Source organism: Gymnoscopelus braueri, assembly GCF_963280865.1.
Source record: "Gymnoscopelus braueri genome assembly, chromosome: 24".
Lineage (NCBI taxonomy): Eukaryota > Metazoa > Chordata > Actinopteri > Myctophiformes > Myctophidae > Gymnoscopelus > Gymnoscopelus braueri.
Genome location: NC_137626.1, coordinates 1,361,745 through 1,386,488, shown reverse-complemented (window position 1 = coordinate 1,386,488; position 24,744 = coordinate 1,361,745). Strand labels below are relative to the sequence as shown.

At 41.4% G+C, this 24,744-nt stretch overlaps 1 protein-coding gene across 1 annotated transcript in view; it reads left to right on the top strand.

The window, feature by feature from the left end:
* Window positions 1-17,102, top strand: part of LOC308080218 (NACHT, LRR and PYD domains-containing protein 3-like) — a gene marked incomplete at its 3' end in the record, with an annotated part of 71,728 nt that extends 54,626 nt beyond the window's left edge. Inside the window, exons 13-15 of the mRNA XM_080421994.1 lie at window positions 7,411-7,782; window positions 12,319-12,434; window positions 17,034-17,102. Of these exons, the coding sequence (XP_080278120.1) occupies window positions 7,411-7,782; window positions 12,319-12,434; window positions 17,034-17,102 (557 nt within the window). The remainder of the gene's footprint in view (window positions 1-7,410; window positions 7,783-12,318; window positions 12,435-17,033) is intronic.
* Between the last annotated feature and the right edge of the window lie 7,642 nt (window positions 17,103-24,744).

Genomic DNA, 24,744 nt, shown 5'->3' with positions numbered 1-24,744 from the left:
CTGTAGTGTATCTGTAGACCACTGTAGTGCATCTATAGACCACTGTAGTGCATCTGTAGACCACTGTAGTGCATCTATAGACCACTGTAGTGCATCTGTAGACCACTGTAGATTATCTGTAGACCATTGTAGTGCATCTATAGACCACTGTAGTGTATCTGTAGACCACTGTAGTGTATCTATAGACCACTGTAGTGTATCTGTAGACCACTGTAGTGCATCTGTAGACCACTGTAGTGTATCTGTAGACCACTGTAGTGCATCTATAGACCACTGTAGTGCATCTGTAGACCACTGTAGTGCATCTATAGACCACTGTAGTGCATCTATAGACCACTGTAGTGCATCTATAGACCACTGTAGTTTATCTGTAGACCACTGTAGATTATCTGTAGACCATTATAGTGCATCTGTAGACCACTGTAGTGCATCTATAGACCACTGTAGTGCATCTGTAGACCACTGTAGTGCATCTATAGACCACTGTAGTGCATCTGTAGACCACTGTAGATTATCTGTAGACCATTGTAGTGCATCTATAGACCACTGTAGTGTATCTGTAGACCACTGTAGTGTATCTATAGACCACTGTAGTGTATCTGTAGACCACTGTAGTGCATCTGTAGACCACTGTAGTGTATCTGTAGACCACTGTAGTGCATCTATAGACCACTGTAGTGCATCTGTAGACCACTGTAGTGCATCTATAGACCACTGTAGTGCATCTATAGACCACTGTAGTGCATCTATAGACCACTGTAGTTTATCTGTAGACCACTGTAGATTATCTGTAGACCATTATAGTGCATCTGTAGACCACTGTAGTGCATCTGTAGACCACTGTAGTGCATCTATAGACCACTGTAGATTATCTGTAGACCATTATAGTGCATCTATAGACCACTGTAGTGCATCTGTAGACCACTGTAGATTATCTGTAGACCATTGTAGTGCATCTATAGACCACTGTCGTGCATCTGTAGACCACTGTAGTGCATCTGTAGACCACTGTAGTGAATCTGTAGACCCCTGTAGTGCATCTGTAGACCACTGTAGTGCATCTGTAGACCCCTGTAGTGCATCTGTAGACCACTGTAGTGCATCTATAGACCACTGTAGTGCATCTGTAGACCCCTGTAGTGCATCTGTAGACCACTGTAGTGCATCTATAGACCACTGTAGTGCATCTGTAGACCACTGTAGTGCATCTGTAGACCACTGTAGTGCATCTGTAGACCACTGTAGTGCATCTATAGACCACTGTAGTGCATCTCTAGACCCCTGTAGTGCATCTGTAGACCACTGTAGTGCATCTGTAGACCACTGTAGTGCATCTGTAGACCCCTGTAGTGCATCTGTAGACCCCTGTAGTGCATCTGTAGACCACTGTAGTGCATCTGTAGACCACTGTAGTGCATCTATAGACAAATATAGTGCATCTGTAGACCACTGTAGTGCATCTATAGACAAATGTAGTGCATCTGTAGACCCCTGTAGTGCATCTATAGACCACTGTAGTGCATCTGTAGACCACTGTAGTGCATCTATAGACCACTGTAGTGCATCTATAGACCACTGTAGTGCATCTATAGACAAATGTAGTGCATCTGTAGACCACTGTAGTGCATCTATAGACCACTGTAGTGCATCTGTAGACCCCTGTAGTGCATCTGTAGACCACTGTAGTGCATCTATAGACCACTGTAGTGCATCTAACGACCACTGTAGTGCATCTATAGACCACTGTAGTGAATGTGTAGACCCCTCTAGTGCATCTATAGACCACTGTAGTGAATGTGTAGACCCCTCTAGTGCATCTATAGACCACTGTAGTGCATCTCTAGACCTCTGTAGTGCATCTGTAGACCACTGTAGTGCATCTGTAAACCCCTGTAGTGCATCTATAGACCACTGTAGTGCATCTATAGACCACTGTAGTGCATCTCTAGACCCCTGTAGTGCATCTGTAGACCACTGTAGTGCATCTGTAGACCATTGTAGTGAATGTGTAGACCCCTCTAGTGCATCTATAGACCACTGTAGTGAATGTGTAGACCCCTCTAGTGCATCTATAGACCACTGTAGTGCATCTGTAGACCCCTGTAGTGCATCTATAGACCACTGTAGTGCATCTCTAGACCCCTGTAGTGCATCTATAGACCACTGTAGTGCATCTGTAGACCCCTGTAGTGCATCTGTAGACCACTGTAGTGCATCTATAGACCACTGTAGTGCATCTGTAGACCCCTGTAGTGCATCTGTAGACCACTGTAGTGCATCTATAGACCACTGTAGTGCATCTCTAGACCCCTGTAGTGCATCTGTAGACATTACATTACATTACAGTCATTTAGCAGACGCTTTTATCCAAAGCGACTTACAATAAGTGTATTCAACATAGGTAGGGAACGAAAACTACTAATCACCAGAAGTCTTTAGTGCATTTTCTGCAAAAACAAGCAACCAAGAGTATACCTAGCGCTAAGGTAAAAGTACAATATATCAGCCACCTATTTCCTTAAACAAATGAGACAAAAATTGCTAAATCAAATGAGCATGAGCTAAAACAAATAAGTGTATCGACTAAACAAGATCCAATAAACAATACAGCAATAGAAAAACAAGCGTTCGTACAACTAGTTAACAACAAGTAGGTCAGGCAGAGAGGAAGGGTAGTGTTTCCTGAAGAGGTGGGTTTTCAGCCTGCGGCGAAATATGGGCAGTGACTCTGCTGTCCTAACATCAGTGGGAAGTTCATTCCACCACTGTGGGGCCAGAACAGAAAAGAGTCGTGACCACTGTAGTGCATCTGTAAACCCCTGTAGTGCATCTATAGACCACTGTAGTGCATCTCTAGACCCCTGTAGTGCATCTGTAGACCACTGTAGTGCATCCGTAGACCACTGTAGTGCATCTATAGACCACTGTAGTGCATCTCTAGACCCCTGTAGTGCATCTGTAGACCACTGTAGTGCATCTGTAGACCACTGTAGTGCATCTGTAGACCCCTGTAGTGCATCTGTAGACCCCTGTAGTGCATCTGTAGACCACTGTAGTGCATCTGTAGACCACTGTAGTGCATCTATAGACAAATGTAGTGCATCTGTAGACCACTGTAGTGCATCTATAGACAAATGTAGTGCATCTGTAGACCCCTGTAGTGCATCTATAGACCACTGTAGTGCATCTGTAGACCACTGTAGTGCATCTATAGACCACTGTAGTGCATCTATAGACAAATGTAGTGCATCTGTAGACCACTGTAGTGCATCTATAGACCACTGTAGTGCATCTGTAGACCCCTGTAGTGCATCTGTAGACCACTGTAGTGCATCTATAGACCACTGTAGTGCATCTAACGACCACTGTAGTGCATCTATAGACCACTGTAGTGAATGTGTAGACCCCTCTAGTGCATCTATAGACCACTGTAGTGAATGTGTAGACCCCTCTAGTGCATCTATAGACCACTGTAGTGCATCTCTAGACCCCTGTAGTGCATCTGTAGACCACTGTAGTGCATCTGTAAACCCCTGTAGTGCATCTATAGACCACTGTAGTGCATCTATAGACCACTGTAGTGCATCTCTAGACCACTGTAGTGCATCTGTAGACCACTGTAGTGCATCTGTAGACCACTGTAGTGCATCTGTAGACCATTGTAGTGAATGTGTAGACCCCTCTAGTGCATCTATAGACCACTGTAGTGAATGTGTAGACCCCTCTAGTGCATCTATAGACCACTGTAGTGCATCTGTAGACCCCTGTAGTGCATCTATAGACCACTGTAGTGCATCTCTAGACCCCTGTAGTGCATCTATAGACCACTGTAGTGCATCTCTAGACCCCTGTAGTGCATCTGTAGACCACTGTAGTGCATCTCTAGACCCCTGTAGTGCATCTATAGACCACTGTAGTGCATCTCTAGACCCCTGTAGTGCATCCGTAGACCACTGTAGTGCATCTGTAGACCCCTGTAGTGCATCTGTAGACCACTGTAGTGCATCTATAGACCACTGTAGTGCATCTAACGACCACTGTAGTGCATCTATAGACCACTGTAGTGAATGTGTAGACCCCTCTAGTGCATCTATAGACCACTGTAGTGAATGTGTAGACCCCTCTAGTGCATCTATAGACCACTGTAGTGCATCTCTAGACCCCTGTAGTGCATCTGTAGACCACTGTAGTGCATCTGTAAACCCCTGTAGTGCATCTATAGACCACTGTAGTGCATCTATAGACCACTGTAGTGCATCTCTAGACCACTGTAGTGCATCTGTAGACCACTGTAGTGCATCTGTAGACCACTGTAGTGCATCTGTAGACCATTGTAGTGAATGTGTAGACCCCTCTAGTGCATCTATAGACCACTGTAGTGAATGTGTAGACCCCTCTAGTGCATCTATAGACCACTGTAGTGCATCTGTAGACCCCTGTAGTGCATCTATAGACCACTGTAGTGCATCTCTAGACCCCTGTAGTGCATCTATAGACCACTGTAGTGCATCTCTAGACCCCTGTAGTGCATCTGTAGACCACTGTAGTGCATCTCTAGACCCCTGTAGTGCATCTATAGACCACTGTAGTGCATCTCTAGACCCCTGTAGTGCATCCGTAGACCACTGTAGTGCATCTGTAGACCCCTGTAGTGCATCTGTAGACCACGGTAGTGCATCTGTAGACCACTGTAGTGCATCTGTAGACCACTGTAGTGCATCTATAGACCACTGTAGTGCATCTGTAGACCCCTGTAGTGCATCTGTAGACCACTGTAGTGCATCTATAGACAAATGTAGTGCATCTGTAGACCACTGTAGTGCATCTATAGACAAATGTAGTGCATCTGTAGACCACTGTAGTGCATCTGTAGACCACTGTAGTGCATCTATAGACCACTGTAGTGCATCTGTAGACCACTGTAGTGCATCTGTAGACCACTGTAGTGCATCTGTAGACCACTGTAGTGCATCTGTAGACCCCTGTAGTGCATCTGTAGACCACTGTAGTGCATCTATAGACCACTGTAGTGCATCTGTAGACCACTGTAGTGCATCTGTAGACCACTGTAGTGCATCTAACAACCACTGTAGTGAATCTATAGACCACTGTAGTGCATCTATAGACCACTGTAGTAAATCTATAGACCACTGTAGTGCATCTATAGACCACTGTAGTGAATCTGTAGACCCCTCTAGTGCATCTGTAGACCACTGTAGTGAATCTATAGACCACTGTAGTGCATCTGTAGACCACTCTAGTGCATCTATAGACCACTGTAGTGCATCTATAGACCACTGTAGTGCATCTGTAGACCACTGTAGTGCATCTGTAGACCACTGTAGTGCATCTATAGACCACTGTAGTGAATGTGTAGACCCCTCTAGTGCATCTGTAGACCACTGTAGTGAATCTATAGACCACTGTAGTGAATCTATAGACCACTCTAGTGCATCTATAGACCACTGTAGTGCATCTGTAGACCACTGTAGTGCATCTGTAGACCACTGTCGTGCATCTGTAGACCACTTTAGTGAATCTATAGACCACGGTAGTGCATCTGTAGACCCCTCTAGTGCATCTATAGACCACTGTAGTGCATCTATAGACCACTGTAGTGCATCTGTAGACCACTGTCGTGCATCTGTAGACCACTGTAGTGAATCTATAGACCCCTGTAGTGCATCTAACGACCACTGTAGTGCATCTGTAGACCCCTGTAGTGCATCTCTAGACCACTGTAGTGCATCTGTAGACCACTGTAGTGCATCTAACGACCACTGTAGTGCATCTGTAGACCCCTGTAGTGCATCTGTAGACCACTGTAGTGCATCTGTAGACCACTGTAGTGCATCTAACAACCACTGTAGTGAATCTATAGACCACTTTAGTGCATCTATAGACCCCTGTAGTGCATCTATAGACCCCTTTAGTGCATCTATAAACCACTGTAGTGCATCTAACGACCACTGTAGTGCATCTATAGACCACTGTAGTGAATCTGTAGACCACTGTAGTAAATCTATAGACCACTTTAGTGCATCTGTAGACCACTGTAGTGCATCTGTAGACCACTGTAGTGCATCTAACAACCACTGTAGTGAATCTATAGACCACTGTAGTGCATCTATAGACCACTGTAGTGAATCTGTAGACCACTGTAGTAAATCTATAGACCACTGTAGTGCATCTATAGACCACTGTAGTGAATCTGTAGACCACTGTAGTAAATCTATAGACCACTGTAGTGCATCTATAGACCACTGTAGTGAATCTGTAGACCACTGTAGTAAATCTATAGACCACTTTAGTGCATATGTAGACCACTGTAGTGCATCTAACAACCACTGTAGTGAATCTATAGACCACTGTAGTGCATCTATAGACCACTGTAGTGCATCTGTAGACCACTGTAGTGAAATATTCAAAACATTGTGCATTTCAAAATGAGTGAAAATAGCAGATCTACACCAATGTGCTGTGAGCTCTTAGATCAGCTATTTTTACTGAAATGTTTTATTGACAGTTATAAGTAAAACATCACACCCAGTGTGAAGTGAGCGGTGCCTTTGATGAGTTCATTTCATCAAGTTATATATGAACTAGAGGAACAATTAACAGCTGTAAAGTATTTCTACTCACTTTAACAGCAGTAAAGTATTTCCATTCACTGCTGTAAAGTATTTCTACTCACTTTAACAGCTGTAAAGTATTTCCACTCACTTTAAACTGTAAAGTATTTCTATTTACTTTAACAGCTGTAAAGTATTTTTACTCACTTTAACAGCTGTAAAGTATTTTACTCGGTTAACACATGTAAAGTATTTTTACTCACTTTGATTACTTTTTACCCACTAGTAACTTTTTAGTGGCTTTAGTTACTTTTAAGTACTTAAAGTACTTTTACTCAAATTGTAGATCGGACATTTAAGTTGCGCGCGCGCGCGTGTGTGTGTGTGTGTGTGTGTGTGTGTGTGTGTGTGTGTGTGTGTGTGTGTGTGTGTGTGTGTGTGTGTGTGTGTGTGTGTGTGTGTGTGTGTGTATGTGTGTCTTAAAGTGGTGCAGATGTTGCACTGTGTCTCCGGTTTTCCGAATTAGTGTAACTGGTTCCAATCAGCCGCAGTGTTGACACCGTGCTCACACATACACACATACACACATACACACATACACACACGGTCAGTTTTTGTAGCGGTTGGCACCACTCCAAAAAGAATACTCAATTACAATACTCACATCAGTATAATATTCATATGATGATGATGATTCTTCTCATCACCTTCTCTTCTTCTTCTTCTTCTTCTTCTTCTTCTTCTTCTTCTTCTTCTTCTTCTTCTTCTTCTTCTTATGTATTTTATGAAGTTGTATATGATAGTAAACTGGTTGTATTGTATGTTGTTCTCTCATCAGATGTGTGTGAACTCACACTGGATCCAAACACAGCACACAGAGGCCTCTCTCTATCTGAGAACAACAGGGAGGTGACATGTGATCTATCTCTACAGGATCATCAGTATCCTGATCATCCAGACAGATTTAAGACCTACACACAGGTGATGTGTAGAGAGAGTCTGACTGGACTCTGTTACTGGGAGGTAGAGTGGAGTAGATGGGTTTCTATAGCAGTGACATACAGAGGAATCAACAGACAGGGTGGAGACAGTGAGTTTGGAGACAATGACAAGTCCTGGAGTCTGTTATGTGATGGTGTTAATAACAGATACATTGTGAGACACAATAAGAATCTAACTGTCCTCCCTGTCAGTCCCTCCTCCTCCTCTGGTAGAGTATCATTGCATGGAGGAGGTAGAGTATCAGTGTATGTAGACTGCTCTGCTGGCACTGTGTCCTTCTACACAGTGACCTCTGACACACTGACACACCTGTACACCTTCCAGACCACATTCACTGAACCGCTCTATGCTGGGTTCAGGTGCTGGGGGAGGGGCTCCTCAGTGTCTCTGTGTGAGATATAGGAGGAGGAGGAGGGAGAGGGGGAGGATAGTAACAGGGTTAAGGTGTGTGTGTGTGTGTGTGTGTGTGTGTGTGTGTGTGTGTGTGTGTGTGTGTGTGTGTGTGTGTGTGTGTGTGTGTGTGTGTGTGTGTGTGTGTGTGTATATAAATCAGGCATTATGACGCCATCACAGCCTGGAAAAATACATTTTAGTCACAGAAAATCGTATGATATTGAGTATATTGAGATATTGAGTCTAGACTAAAACTGGAATAAAACATTTCAGATGACAAAAATATGACTACACGGACACCCCCCCCCTCCCCCACACACACACACACACACACACACACACACACACACACACACACACACACACACACACACACACACACACACAGTGTAATATCACTGTTTTACATTGTAAATAAATCAGGATTATTGAAACAGGGTCAGTGGTGGAAAGTAACTAAGTAGATTTACTCAAGTACTGTACTCAAGTACAGTTTTGAGGCATGTTTTACTTTACTGGAGTATTTCCAATTTTCAGTACTTTTACTTCTACTCCACTACATCTCAGAGACAAATATTGTACTTTTACTCCATTACAATTATTTGAAAACTTCAGTTACTAGTTACTTTGCAGATTTGAATTCTCAGCTCTATTTAAACTTTAGCTATTTTCAAAATATTTTAATACATTTGATAATTACCTTGTGAAAGGGGACATTCTGCCTAAAGAGTACTTTTACTTTTGGTACTTTAAGTACATTTTGATACCAATACTTTTTTACTTTTACTCAAGTATTTTTTTATTCCGGACTTTCACTTGTAACAGAGTATTTTACATTGCAGTATTGATACTTTTACTTAAGTAGAACATCTGTGAGTACTTTTTCCACCACTGATCAGGGTGAATATAATTAAGTCTATGTAGAATAATTTATCATTTGACTCATAAACAACATGGACATTTAATAGTGAAATATGTAGAATAATTTATCATTTGACTCATAAACAACATGGACATTTAATAGTGAAATATGTAGAATCATGTATCATTTGACTCATAAACAACATGGACATTTAATAGTGAAATATGTAGAATCATGTATCATTTGACTCATAAACAACATGGACATTTAATAGTGAAATATGTAGAATCATTTATCATTTGACTCATAAACAACATGGACATTTAATAGTGAAATATGTAGAATCATTTATCATTTGACTCATAAACAACATGGACATTTAATAGTGAAATATGTAGAATCATTTATCATTTGACTCATAAACAACATGGACATTTAATAGTGAAATATGTAGAATCATGTATCATTTGACTCATAAACAACATGGACATTTAATACTGAAATATGTAGAATCATTTATCATTTGACTCATAAACAACATGGACATTTAATAGTGAAATATGTAGAATCATTTATCAGAGTTTAGACCAGGGGTAGACAACCTTAGGCACGGTGCCAACATTGGCCCAGAGGAGGGTGATCACTGACACACTGGCATAAGTGTGAGAGAGAGGGTTTTATTTATTCAAATATATTTCAAATATAAAAATTAAACTTTTGACTCTACATTTCTAGGAAGGGATTATTGAGATCCAAACTTACAAAAAATAATTATGAATTAACCACTTAAGCTCTGTTTGAAAATAGCAGATCTACAAGCTCACAATGCATTGCACTTATGGTGCAGTGTGAGCTTGTAGATCTGCTATTTGCACTATTTTTGAAAAGTTCTGGATTGTCATGTTCTACATTTTAATAGAGCAATGCATTGATACTAAAAAAATATATCGTACTTTCTACTTGAGTATTTACTTGAGTATAGAGTACAGAGATGTGGTTCAGGAGGTAGAGCGGCCGCTTGGGAAACAGAAGGTTGCTAGTTGAATCCCGGCTCCCCCAGTGTTAGTGTCAAAGTGTCCTTGAGCAACACACTGAACCCCTGAATGCTCCCACTTAAGTTCAGTCCTCAAGTAACTGTCCACCACTGCTTGTATGAATACAATGTAATGATGATTCTATTTAGACTTTGTACATATGCTTTATATGGGCTTCAGAGTGTGAAGATTGACTTGATTTGTTTAACATGTTTAACATCATAATCCATCCATAATGCATGGATTCAACAGTACATTTATTATGGGATGTTGTTGCTTTTTTAAACTCTGTCATAGAAAGTTTTGCTCTGATGAAAACCAGTCAGTTGAAACATGTTGATGTTTGAACTTTTGCTACAAATAAAGTCCTTTTACATGTAGGATTCTCCTCCTGGTTTGTGACTGCTCACATCTTTATCTGTTTGCTTCTACTGACCATGATGTTTATTTACACACATCACACACTGTGAGCTTGTAGATCTGATATTTTCACTAGTCTGGGTTCCAGGTAAACGGCTCATATGGAGCTAAAAGCTTTGGAAACCATCTGTGTTAACCCATTAAGACCGGGAACACATCTGTGTCATTGTAAGATGTCTTTGGCTATTCAAAAATAGCAGATCTACAAGCTCGTAGCGCGGCACCGAGGCTGTAGATCTGCTATTTTGGAAGGATCGTGATCTTTGAATATATATTTTTAAAGCTTACATTTGTAAAACATGTTGTTCCAGAGACCTCCAGAAGCAAAGAATTGAGTTACAAATGTTCACTTTAAAAATATATATATTCAAAGATTTGCACAGACGTTGAAACTTTTTCTAAAATAGCAGATCTACAAGCTCATAGCGCGGCACTCGGTGCCGCGCTATGAGCTTGTAGATCGGACCCCCGTCTGGTCCACATGTATGACCTCTGAACTGTCCACCTTGAGAGCATCAAACATCAGAGACAAAGTGTCCAGACGGGGATTTGAACCCAGGTTTACACATGAATCATTGTTGGGAGTCTCAGCCATAGCTGAGTGTTTAGAGAGCCCGCCTGGGGAGCCAGAGGCCCAGGTTGTCCCAGGTTCCATTCCAGGCCAGCCATGTGTCAAAGTGTCCCTGAGCAAGACTCTGAACCCCTAACTGCTCCTGTTACTGAGGATGCTTAAATGCACATTCCTCATTTCACTGTGTATGCAAATATACACTGACACATACCACACAGGAGTGTGGACTGTAATGTAATAATAATAATAATAATTATTATTATTATTTGGCCACAGACTCCCATCTAATAACAAAACAAATACATTTAAATTATTTTGTCGACAAGCTGTTTGTGATTTGGCAAATTATTGTATTCAATTTGGCAAATTATTGTATTTAATTTTCTTCATATTAATGTAGTTTAAATGTAGTCAGAGAGGTGATTGATCTCTTAACCTTGAGATGATCAAACAAGACAAAGAGTCCAGAAGGAGATTTGAACCCAGGTTTGTCATTTCTCTGGCAGCTGCACTAACCAGTTGTCTAAAGCACCAGGTCCACTAGGGGGCAGCAGACATGCAGCTACTTGGTCAGATATATGTTACATTTTATACCAAGCTCATGGAAGCAATGTCATTGGTTATCCAGGTGTCAATCAACTCTAGTCATCATAACAGGTTCTGACAGGGGGAGGGGCTAAAAAATCAGGAAGTAAGAGAGAGAAACAGGTGAAAACAGAGATGTTTATAAATACAATAATCTGGTAAATGTCACCAAATGAAGAGCCAGGGATTAATATCAGTGGGTTTTCACTCAGTATTTCTACCATAACCAGCTGACATTAATAAGTACAAGATGGACTGTGTCTGGTCAACTAACACACAGCCTGGAGGAGAAGAGAGTGTGTGAGACATTTCAACACGTTTCTGAGTGAGTATGGACGCTGTCTGAGAACTGTAATGACATGGACATTTAGTTAAAGGATAGGATATAAACATCTTTTGACAATAGCAGATCTACAAGGTCACAACACGTTGCGTCGAGACGCGTTGTGAGCTTGTAGATCTGCTATTTTCAAATAGCCAAAGTTTAAATAGGACTGAAGTGGTTAATGTGTGTTTTGTAATAATAATCAAAATCTACAAAGTAACTTGTAACTAAACTTGTCAAATAATTGTAGTGGAGTAAAAGTATGATATTTTCCTCTGAGATGTAGTGGAGTAGAAGTAAAAGTACTGAAAATTGGACATACTCCAGTAAAGTAAAGATACCTTAAAATTATACGTGCAGTACTTGAGTATGTGTACTTAGTTACTTTACACCACTGGTAAATACTCTCTCTCCATCCCCCCACCCCCCACCTCCTGTCACTCAGGTTGCAGAGAGCATGGCTGCATGTCAGGCTGTCATCTCACAGTGGATGTTCTTGTCTTCTCACCACCTCAAGCTGAACCCAGACCAGACTGAGCTTCTCTTCTTCTCAGGTAAGTCCTGCTCCATGCAGGATCTCACTGTTTCCATAGACAACTCCCTGGTGGCTTCTGTTCCAACGGCCAAGAGCCTTGGTGTTGTCCTGGACAGTCTCTCATTCAGAGCCTTGGTGTTGTCCTGGACATTCAGCTCTCATTCAGAACCTTGGTGTTGTCCTGGACAGTCTCTCATTCAGAGCCTTGGTGTTGTCCTGGACAGTCTCTCATTCAGAGCCTTGGTGTTGTCCTGGACAGTCTCTCATTCAGAGCCTTGGTGTTGTCCTGGACAGTCTCTCATTCAGAGCCTTGGTGTTGTCCTGGACAGTCTCTCATTCAGAGCCTTGGTGTTGTCCTGGACATTCAGCTCTCATTCAGAACCTTGGTGTTGTCCTGGACAGTCTCTCATTCAGAGCCTTGGTGTTGTCCTGGACAGTCTCTCATTCAGAGCCTTGGTGTTGTCCTGGACAGTCTCTCATTCAGAGCCTTGGTGTTGTCCTGGACAGTCTCTCATTCAGAGCCTTGGTGTTGTTCTGGACAGTCTCTCATTCAGAGCCTTGGTGTTGTCCTGGACAGTCTCTCATTCAGAGCCTTGGTGTTGTCCTGGACAGTCTCTCATTCAGAGCCTTGGTGTTGTCCTGGACAGTCTCTCATTCAGAGCCTTGGTGTTGTCCTGGACAGTCTCTCATTCAGAGCCTTGGTGTTGTCCTGGACAGTCTCTCATTCAGGGCCTTGGTGTTGTCCTGGACATTCAGCTCTCATTCAGAACCTTGGTGTTGTCCTGGACAGTCTCTCATTCAGAGCCTTGGTGTTGTCCTGGACAGTCTCTCATTCAGAGCCTTGGTGTTGTCCTGGACAGTCTCTCATTCAGAGCCTTGGTGTTGTTCTGGACAGTCAGCTCTCATTCATTCAGAACATACATGGGCAACTGGCGGCCCGGGGGCCACATGCGGCCCCCACCTTCACTTAATGCGGCCCGCAGGTTAATATCAGAATAGTGATTATATTATTGATTTCAGCTGTTATGATTCCAAACATGCAAACATGACCCGCTTTATTAGTAGCCTAATGACTAGTATAAAACAATCTATTGTCTATTTTATGTCCAATGTGAAGTATAACTAAATGCATTTGAAATTAAATACAAATGTAACTTTTCAGGATTCCATTCAAAAAGTAGCAAAAATAGCCGATCTACGAGCTTGTAGATCGGCTATTTTTGCTACTTTTGTGTGACATAGTATGGCTAAGTTCGGCATTAATTTGCCAATAAAGTTAAAATACAGACATAAGAGGTGTCTGCCCAACAGTATATGCAATGTGTCTCTGGAGTGAGTGTGGAAATATAGTGGCCCTCTACATCATCAAAGTTGCATCACCCCTGATTCAGAACCTTGGTGTTGTCCTGGACAGTCAGCTCTCATTCATTCAGAACCTTGGTGTTGTCCTGGACAGTCACATCTCATTCATTCAGAACCTTGGTGTTGTCCTGGACAGTCACATCTCATTCATTCAGAACCTTGGTGTTGTCCTGGACAGTCACATCTCATTCATTCAGAACCTTGGTGTTGTCCTGGACAGTCACATCTCATTCATTCAGAACCTTGGTGTTGTCCTGGACAGTCAGCTCTCATTCATTCAGAACCTTGGTGTTGTCCTGGACAGTCACATCTCATTCATTCAGAACCTTGGTGTTGTCCTGGACAGTCAGATCTCATTCATTCAGAACCTTGGTGTTGTCCTGGACAGTCACATCTCATTCATTCAGAACCTTGGTGTTGTCCTGGACAGTCACATCTCATTCATTCAGAACCTTGGTGTTGTCCTGGACAGTCACATCTCATTCATTCAGAACCTTGGTGTTGTCCTGGACAGTCACATCTCATTCATTCAGAACCTTGGTGTTGTCCTGGACAGTCACATCTCATTCATTCAGAACCTTGGTGTTGTCCTGGACAGTCACATCTCATTCATTCAGAACCTTGGTGTTGTCCTGGACAGTCACATCTCATTCATTCAGAACCTTGGTGTTGTCCTGGACAGTCACATCTCATTCATTCAGAACCTTGGTGTTGTCCTGGACAGTCAGCTCTCATTCATTCAGAACCTTGGTGTTGTCCTGGACAGTCACATCTCATTCATTCAGAACCTTGGTGTTGTCCTGGACAGTCAGCTCTCATTCATTCAGAACCTTGGTGTTGTCCTGGACAGTCACATCTCATTCATTCAGAACCTTGGTGTTGTCCTGGACAGTCAGCTCTCATTCATTCAGAACCTTGGTGTTGTCCTGGACAGTCACATCTCATTCATTCAGAACCTTGGTGTTGTCCTGGACAGTCACATCTCATTCATTCAGAACCTTGGTGTTGTCCTGGACAGTCAGATCTCATTCATTCAGAACCTTGGTGTTGTCCTGGACAGTCACATCTCATTCATTCAGAACCTTGGTGTTGTCCTGGACAGTCACATCTCATTCAAGGCACACATTGCAGCAGACACTTGATCCTGTAGGTTTATAACAGGACTTTTCAACTTTTTTCAGGCCAGGGACCCCTTAGCTGAGAGAGAGGTGAAGCAGGGACCCCCACTACATGTTGGATTCATGTTAAATGTGTGTTTTCAGACATTTAACCACTTAAACCCTCAATACTTTGTACACTTCACCTTTGGCTCTGTACATTACAGTCATTTAGCAGACGCTTTTATCCAAAGTGACTTACGATTACATTACATTACAGTCATTTAGCAGACACTTTTATCCAAAGTGACTTACAATAAGTGTATTCAACATAGGTAGGGAACGAAAACTACTAATCACCAGAAGTCTGAAGTGCATTTCCTGCAAAAACAAGCAACCAAGAGTATACCTAGCGCTAAGGTAAAAGTGCAATATATCAGCTACCTACTGTCTTAAACAGATGAGACAAAATAGCAAAATAAAATGAGCAAGAGATAAAACAAATAAGTGTATCGACTAAACAAGATCCAATAAAACAATACAAAAATAAAACAAGAGTTCGTACAACTAGTTAACAACAAGTAGGCCAGGCACTGTACAGTAAGTGCATTCAACATAGGTAGGGAACGAAACTACTAATAACCAGAAGTCTTAAGTGCATTTTTCTAAAACAAGCAACTAAGAGTATACCTATCGCTGTACTTGGTCTGTCCTTTTTTCCCTCTACTCCAAACCCCTTCGCCGAAAATCAGATTATTTTACTAGAACAAGACAGGAAAGACAAATGAAAACCGTGTGTGTGTGTGTGTGCGTGTGTGTGTGTGTGTGTGTGTGTGTGTGTGTGTGTGTGTGTGTGTGTGTGTGTGTGTGTGTGTGTGTGTGTGTTAGGGCTTTCACCAACTAGTCGACTAGTCTAACCACTAGTCGACTCTGTTGGTACTAGTCGAATAGTTGGAGAAAAAAATAGGTTTTTTTTTTTTTTTTTTTTTTTAATGCCATAGTAATGGCCCGTCTTACTATTATTATTATCCTCCTGACTTTATTTTTTATCAAAAGGGGGTCAAAAGTATGCCCAATAAAAGCCTATTATTGGGCAATGGGGATCCTTGGAGACGCTGCTGTGGTGCTGTGCTGCTGTGCCAGAAGCGCTTCCCTTAAAACGCCATAAAATTAAGGGCAGGAGGATAATAATAATAGTAATATAGTAGTAGGATGGCATTAAAACAATGCCCCCCATAAAAAAAAATATATATATTTTTTTTTAATGTTAATTTCGACTAGTCGACTAGTCGACTACTAATTGGTCAAAACAGTCGACTCACACAAATCATTAGTTGTGAATGCCCTAGTGTGTGTGTGTGTGTGTGTGTGTGTGTGTGTGTGTGTGTGTGTGTGTGTGTGTGTGTGTGTGTGTGTGTGTGTGTGTGTGTGTGTGTGCGCGCGCGCGCGTGTGTGTGACGTGTGTGTACTGTATAGCAAGTAGTAGCAGCACACTGACTATAATGTAATGTGAGTTGTTAACTTCTCTGAACACAGGCTTTAGAGGTGAATCTGAATCAGTCATAAAGCTGTTCTTTCTTTCTTTTCTTTTTTTAATCTAGAGTTGCCAATTATTTTTCTGTGTTGTCACTGCTGTCGTATCCTACTGACTCACATGTCAGTGAGGAGCCTCCACCAGGAGGACGTAGAGCCTTCGCCCTACTCCTCCCGCCCAACACTCCCCGCTGACAGGTGCCGTCCCCAGCCCATAGGAGTATGTACAATGACCGATATCACCCTCCTCCTCCTCCTCCTCCTCCTCCTCCTCCTCCCTCCTTCCTCCAATAAATGTATTTGTATTTAAGTTCATAAAGTTAACATAAGTATAACTAAATGCATTTGAAATTAAATAAAACATTTGCTTTTCAGGATTCCAATTAAAAAATAGCACCAAAAAAAATCTGTTCCAATTCAAAAATAGCAGATCTACAAGCTCAAAACGTGTCGTACTGCTACGCGTTTTGAGCTTGTAGATCTGCTATTTTTGCTACTTTTGTGTGACACAGAATGGCGATACGGAGATAACTGCCCAACAGTATAATGTGTCCCTCTGGAGTGAGTGTGTAAATATAGTGGCCCTCTGCATCATCAAAGTTGCATCATCCCTGGTCTATAGCTACACCGCTGTAGCTGATCTAGGATCTGATCATTATTCTACTGTTGTAAAAGAGCAACAGTGAAATGAATGGATTATAAATATCACTGTGTGACCTATGACCTTTGTGTTTGACCTCAGTGTGGATCCATGGTTGAGGGAGTGGATCAGGATCCTGATGCAGAGAACTCCACCTTCTATAGACCATGATCACCCTGGTTGAATGCTACCAGAGGGTAAGAATTTAACCCTAACACACCTTCTATAGACCATGATCACCCTGGTTCAATGCTACCAGAGGGTAAGAATTTAACCCTAACACACCTTCTATAGACCATGATCACCCTGGTTCAATGCTACCAGAGGGTAAGAATTTAACCCTAACACACCTTCTATAGACCATGATCACCCTGGTTCAATGCTACCAGAGGGTAAGAATTTAACCCTAACACACCTTCTATAGACCATGATCACCCTGGTTCAATGCTACCAGAGGGTAAGAATTTAACCCTAACACACCTTCTATAGACCATGATCACCCTGGTTCAATGCTACCAGAGGGTAAGAATTTAACCCTAACACACCTTCTATAGACCATGATCACCCTGGTTCAATGCTACCAGAGGGTAAGAATTTAACCCTAACACACCTTCTATAGACCATGATCACCCTGGTTCAATGCTACCAGAGGGTAATAATTTAACCCTAACACACCTTCTATAGACCATGATCACCCTGGTTCAATGCTACCAGAGGGTAAGAATTTAACCCTAACACACCTTCTATAGACCATGAACACCCTGGTTCAATGCTACCAGAGGGTAAGAATTTAACCCTAACACCACAAGAACATACCCTGACACCACCCTATATAACACCACACCCTGCCAGAATGTTACCAGAGGGCAGTGGTGTAAAGTAACTAAGTACATTTACTCAAGCATCGTACTTAATTTACAATACAATTATACAAAATACAATTTTGAGGTATTTTGTACTTTACTGGAGTATATACAATTTTCAGTACTTTTACTTCTACTCCACTACATCTCAGAGGCAAATATTGTACTTTTACTCCACTACAATGAGTTACTAGTGACCAGTGTTGTGCTAGTTACTGAAAACCAGTAACTAGTTACCATTACTAGTTACTTCATTTAAAAGTAACTCAGTTAATTTACTAGTTACTTACACCAAAAGGTAATGCGTTACTGTGAAAAGTAACTTTTTAGTTACTTAAAAAAAAAAAAGGGCTCCCATTATTGCCCTTATAGCCTTCATTTCAGTACTGTTATTGCATTGGAGAAAAATACAATCTGTTGATCAACTTGATTTTGAACTTGCAACTTCCATTTGTATCACTGAACTCTGCTAAGCAATGTGGTCTATACCAGGGGTCGCGCTATAGGATTGTAATCTGCTGGTCCCAATGTCCGGAATGATTCAAATTTATCAGACATCTGATAAAAAATACCGGTCATAATCATGTTTAAGCATTAATTACAAGCAGGTGCGTAAATACAGCCTAACACTTAGGCCTACAGCATTATATTTTGGATTGATCTATTTGAACATGAACCATGATGAACGTGTAATATACACATTTTATATACAGTAGCAGGGTCATCTTGCACAAATACATTAATTACCTACACTACCATTTGCGCCTGGCAATCTCTGCTTCTCACCCATTGACTTGCATGTTGAATGATGGCGTTTCCCCTTAAAAATTATCGATAATTTCAGGAGCAAGAGCTTCAAAATCTCTTCTAAATCTAGTCAACATGGCCTGCAGTAGGCTATGCACTGGAAAATGTGCATGACATTATTTCAATAAACTAAAAACATGGGAAATGTTAGAGGGAGTAATAGCCATGGATACACGACGGTCGACTGTCACGACCGTCATGGATGAACTTCAACCTGGTGTTTGCACTTTCTCCATTTATGGCCCGTACATTTACATAAACGTTAATATTTCAAATATAAAGTGCTTATCCCATGGCCACGGATGTTACATGTATATATGGGCTCTCAGAAGTACCTGTATCATCCGTATTGTTCAATAAAAAGCATTTTAATCTGATCGGTGGCCATTTTCTCCATACGCTTTCAACTGAGTGACCCTATCGGTTGGTAGGTGTATTGCACTCCAATACGTTATGAGAAAATGGCCACTGATCGGATTAAAATGCTTTTCATTGAACAATACAGAATATACGGGTACTTTTGAGAGTCCTGTGCGTAATTGTAACATCCGTGGCCATGGGGTAAGCACTTTATATTTGAAATCTGAACGTTTATATAGATGTATGGACCGTAAATGGAGAAAGTGCAAACACCAGGTTGAAGGTGATCCTTGACTGTAACAGGAGTTTTCATGTACAGCAGGGACTGCAGTAGCAGTTAATAAATAGACGAACAAATGAATTAATATACTTTAACGTGCGGAATCCGAAACAGGCAGCACTGTGATTCAGAATTCTGTTACGATTACGGTGATTAGTAGCCTATTATTGACACCACCTGGGCGAGTGAGTCGAGTAACTTTCCCGACGTTAAGCTGTGTATGTGTTCAACAACACAGCCATGAAGCCTTGCAGTTTAAGTGCAGATTTCAGCTTTTGAAAAGCAGCCTCCAACGGGTTTGGGTACGTGGTGGAAACACACACACGCTGTTAAGAGAGAGAGAGAAAGAAAGAGCGAGCGAGCGAGAGAGAGCTTGCAAAGCCGCCCACAGCGCGTCTCCGCATGTGATGTGACACAGACTGGTGTAAAGTAAATAAGTACATTTACTCAAGTACTGTATACAATTCTCAGTCACTGTTCACCTCGCTGTATATATAAATACTATATAAAAAATAACGGAGTAACGCACCATGTAGTAACGGTAACTGAGTTACTGAATTAAAAAAAGAATGCGTTAGAGTACTAGTTACTGAAAAAGGTAACGGCGTTACAGTACTGTAACGCAGTACTGTAACGCGTTACGTCCCAAAGTAACGCGTTACGTCCCAACACTGCTAGTGACTTTGTAGATTCAGATCATTATTACAAAACATACATTAACCACTTCAGCCCTATATACATTTTGGCCATTTGAAAATAGCAGATCTACGAGCTTGTAGATCTGCTATTTTCAAAAGATTGTTATACATTTTAGAACTTGTGAAATGGGACATTCTGCATATGAATATACTTTCTACTTTTGATACTTAAATACATTTTGATACCAATACTTATGTACTTTTACTCAAGTAAATATTACATTAAATATTGGTTTCTACATTGCAGTATTGATACTTTACTTAAATAAAACATTTGAGTACTTTTTCCACCACTGTCAGAGGTAAGAATGTAACCCTAACACCACACCCTGCCTGAGTGTTATCAAAGGACAAGACGACACCAAACCACACTATTTGAGATTCAAAACAGCTTCTATACCCCCATAGTGTTCATGTTATTTTAGTTGTGTGGTTAATTGGGAATTGTATTGATGAATTTATTATTGATTTTGTTTTTCTGTAATAATGACCTGCTCTCCTCCCAACACACACACACACACACACACACACACACACACACACACACACACACACACACACACAGACACAGACACAGACACAGACACAGACACAGACACATACACACACACACACACACTACAAAAAAGTACCACGATGGAGATTCTTTTGACAAATGTTTTCATTCATTATGCATTTTGTGTCAATCAAGATGAAATAAATCTAGAACCCATCTTTTCATGGTTTCTGACGACATAGGGTTAGTTAGGTTCATGTTCATGTTGTTTTTGAGAGTATTATATTACAGTATGTTGTCATGGATACTATGTAGTGTCCTACGACATGAGGTTTTACTATATTGATGGTTATATTGAACAGTGGTGTAAAGTAACTAAGTACGTGCACTTTAGTACTGTATTTGAGGACAATTTTGAGGTATTTATTACTACAACTTTAGTTACTAATTACTTTTCAGATGTACATTATTATCATAAATAATAATATATATCATAAAACACACATTAACCACTTTAGCTCTATTTTATACATAGGCTATTTAGGAGATCTCTGATGGTTAAACCAAAGAATAGGACCTTTAGGAGGAGATCTCTGATGGTTACATCTGTCAGAAAAGTCTTTATTCCACGTTTAGGTCGTTAGACCTTCATCAGGACAGAATACACTGTATTGTCACAAAGTATTGTCTGTAATGATGAAGGTCTAACGCAGGGGTCCTCAACGTTTTCAGGCCAAGGACCCCCTAGAGAGATGAAGCAAGGACCCCCTAGCTGAGAGAGATGAAGCAGGGACCCCCTAGCTGAGAGAGAGATGAAGCAAGGACCCCCTAGCTGAGAGAGATATGAAGCAGGGACCCCCTAGCTGAGAGAGAGATGAAGCAGGGACCCCCTAGCTGAGAGAGAGATGAAGCAGGGACCCCCTAGCTGAGAGAGATATGAAGCAGGGACCCCCTAGCTGAGAGAGAGATGAAGCAAGGACCCCCTAGCTGCCAACCAGTTGCTCTTAGTGGTTCCCATAACCGGGCTGAGGAGTAGGGGTGACCGCGCCTTTGCTGCTGCTGCTCCCAGGCTCTGGAACAGCTTGCCCTTCTATATTAGAAGTGCCAATTCTATTGAGGCTTTTAAATCCCTTCTTAAAACACACTTTTATTCTTTAGCTTTTAATCACATTTGAGTTCATGTCTTGATCTCTTGTTGTATGTGATGTGTGACTTTGTTGTTGTCTCACTCACATACTTTCCTGCTTGATGTTTTTCTGTCTCTCCATGTACAGCACTTTGGTTCAGTTTCGATTGTTGTAAATGTGCTTTATAAATAAAGTTTGATTTGATTTGAAGCAGGGACCCCTTAGCTGAGAGAGGGATGAAGCAGGGACCCCTTAGCTGAGAGAGAGATGAAGCAGGGACCCCTTAGCTGAGAGAGAGATGAAGCAGGGACCCCTTAGCTGAGAGAGAGATGAAGCAGGGACCCCTTAGCTGAGAGAGAGATGAAGCAGGGACCCCTTAGCTGAGAGAGAGATGAAGCAGGGACCCCTTAGCTGAGAGAGGGATGAAGCAGGGACCCCTTAGCTGAGAGAGGGATGAAGCAGGGACCCCTTAGCTGAGAGAGAGATGAAGCTGGGACCCCTTAGCTGAGAGAGAGATGAAGCTGGGACCCCTTAGCTGAGAGAGGGATGAAGCAGGGACCCCTTAGCTGAGAGAGAGATGAAGCTGGGACCCCCTCTATATTGTATAAATTGTGTTTCAAATAATAAAAACAAGTATATTTTTTCCCTCTACACCTATACCTCTTTGCCGAAAATAGCAGATCTACAAGCTTGTAGATCTGCTTGTAGAAACCTTTAACCAAGGGTTTATAAATCACTGATTTATCTCACATGCTAGCTGGCATGGAAACAGCAATAGAGAATGTATTACTTCACCCACCTTTGAGAATTTAGACGGAGAGTGATTTTTTTTCTTCTGGAGTTTTGACGTTCTGTTTATAAACCACTGATTTAACGTTTGAGCCACACTGGCATTGAAGATGCAACCGAGAATGTAATATTTATCCCACCTTTTACAATTTACATAGAGCGATGATAATGTTCTTCATGAGGTTTGATCCCTGAACCTTTTGTTTATAAATCCCTGAATAATACCTCGAGCCACACTAACATGGAAACTCACGTAAGAATGCAATACTTAACCAACCTCTTCGATTTTAGATTGAGAGTGAAAAATCATATCAAGGCGTTTCAAAGCCTAAACCTTCAGCTTATAAATCCCTGGTATATCTCCTGAGCCACACTGATATGGAAGATGCAACTTTTTCTTGTTGTGTTCCTTGTTTCTTAGTTATACTTGGTGTTTTACAATACAGTTGTGCTCTTTACATATTTTAGAAATATATCTTCTTAGTTCAGGTTTTAATTTACACTTGTGTACCTTTTGTTTTGTAGTGATGTCTGAGTGTTTCCTGTTTGCTGCTACCTGTCTTGTCTCACCCTGTCATTTGCAAATGTTGTTCACCTGTGTCTTGTTTAGCCCTAGCCAATCGTGTGTTGATTGTCCATACATATGCACCTGTGTCTCCAATGTGTTGCTGTTTGCCCTTCACTGCCAGTCTGTTTGTTGTATGTAGTTGTCTGTGAGTATCTTAATGTTTGATCTAGTCTCCTTGATTCGGTGTATGTAGGCCATCTTCTTGTGCTTTTACAAGTGAAGCTTGCAAGTGCCTTCCTAGTCCTTCTCGTGCTCCTTGTGTTCCCTGGTTTTTGTCATAATAAAAAAAAGAAAACTCCTTGTATCTGAACTAGTCTGCCTTGGTCTTTCTGTCCTGCACTCCCTCCTGACTCGCATAGTGACAGCAGTCTTCATTACTTTTGGAGTCTCTCATTCTCCCCTCGGCTTGTTTGTCTTTTGGTTTGAATCCATCATCCAACTCCTTACTTCTAAGACATTTAAATTTCAATGAGCCCCATATCTCTTGAGAGTGTACAAATGGACCATTAGGGGTCCATTTGGTTCCATTTTGTACACTCTCGGGAGTTACAGAAATGTAAGGGGACATTTAGAACCCCCTCAAGAAACCATGAGGGTCCCCTGGACCCCACTTTGAAAACCACTGCTTTACACACATCCACTACAGATTCTGCAGACTAACTCACTCATAAACAATTAGTTAATTAGCCTTTGTCTTTATATTCATCAATTCTGTGTTTAAGTGTATTGCTCTTATTTAGTTTGAACATCCCTCTGTTTGCTCTCCAACCATCCTTTGCATTTTTTTTTCAACAGATGGTGTTTAACAATAACCTAAAACTCAAAAAAAGTTCTGTCATAATGAACCCTGATCATCAGTGAATCTAGTAGATTCAGTCATTCTGTCAGGGGGAGAGGTGTTTGCTGTAGACTTTCAACTTTTGACCTGCCACCTCTCCCTTAAACTTCAAATATTACCTCCAGTTTCTAATTAGTGTGAAAAGCCTGGTGGCGCAAGAGAAAAGTAGAGGCCTCGTAGGTGGAAGGTTGGGGGTTTGAATCTTGGTCCTGGTAAATCTCTATCTTTGCTCTTTTTAAGGCGAGGAGCGTGGAATCAGCCCGCCTCCCTCTTTTAGCTCCGGTAGGAGGGGGAGGAGCATGGGTAAAGCCCGCCTCCAGTGGGAGGAGCTTAATACATTTACATAATAAGCAAAGCAATTTTTGTTGTATGTCATTGACATTATTAGTATTATAGCTGACTTATTTGTTATTTTTTTTACCACTGTTTTATGTTTTTTTATTGAGGCACTTTGAAGTTTCATATTGATTGTTGTTTTGGTCGTTTGAGATATTTTGTATTAGTTGTTGGAGTTCACTTTTGTATTAGTGGAGCTTTGAACCCTGAACCTTTGGTTTATAAACCTCTGATTCATCTATTGAGCCACGCTGGCATAGGAGATGTAATCGGGAATGTAATAGTTAACTCACCTTTTACAATTTAGATGGAAAGTGAAAAATGCTCTTAGGGAGCTTTGAACCCAGAACCTTTGGATTATAATCCCCTGATTTATCATTTGAGCCATGCTAGCATGGAAGAAGCAATCGGGAATGTAATACTTAACTCATCTTTCACAATTTAGATGGAAAGTGAAAAATGCTCTTTGGGATCTTTGAACCTAGAACCTTTGGATTATAAACCCCTGATTCACCTATTGAGCCACACAGTCATAGGAGGTGCAATCGGGAATGTAATAGTTAACTCACCTTACACAATTTAGATGGAAAGTGAATAGGGAGCTTTGAACCCAGAACCTTTGGATTATAAACCCCTGATTCACCTATTGAG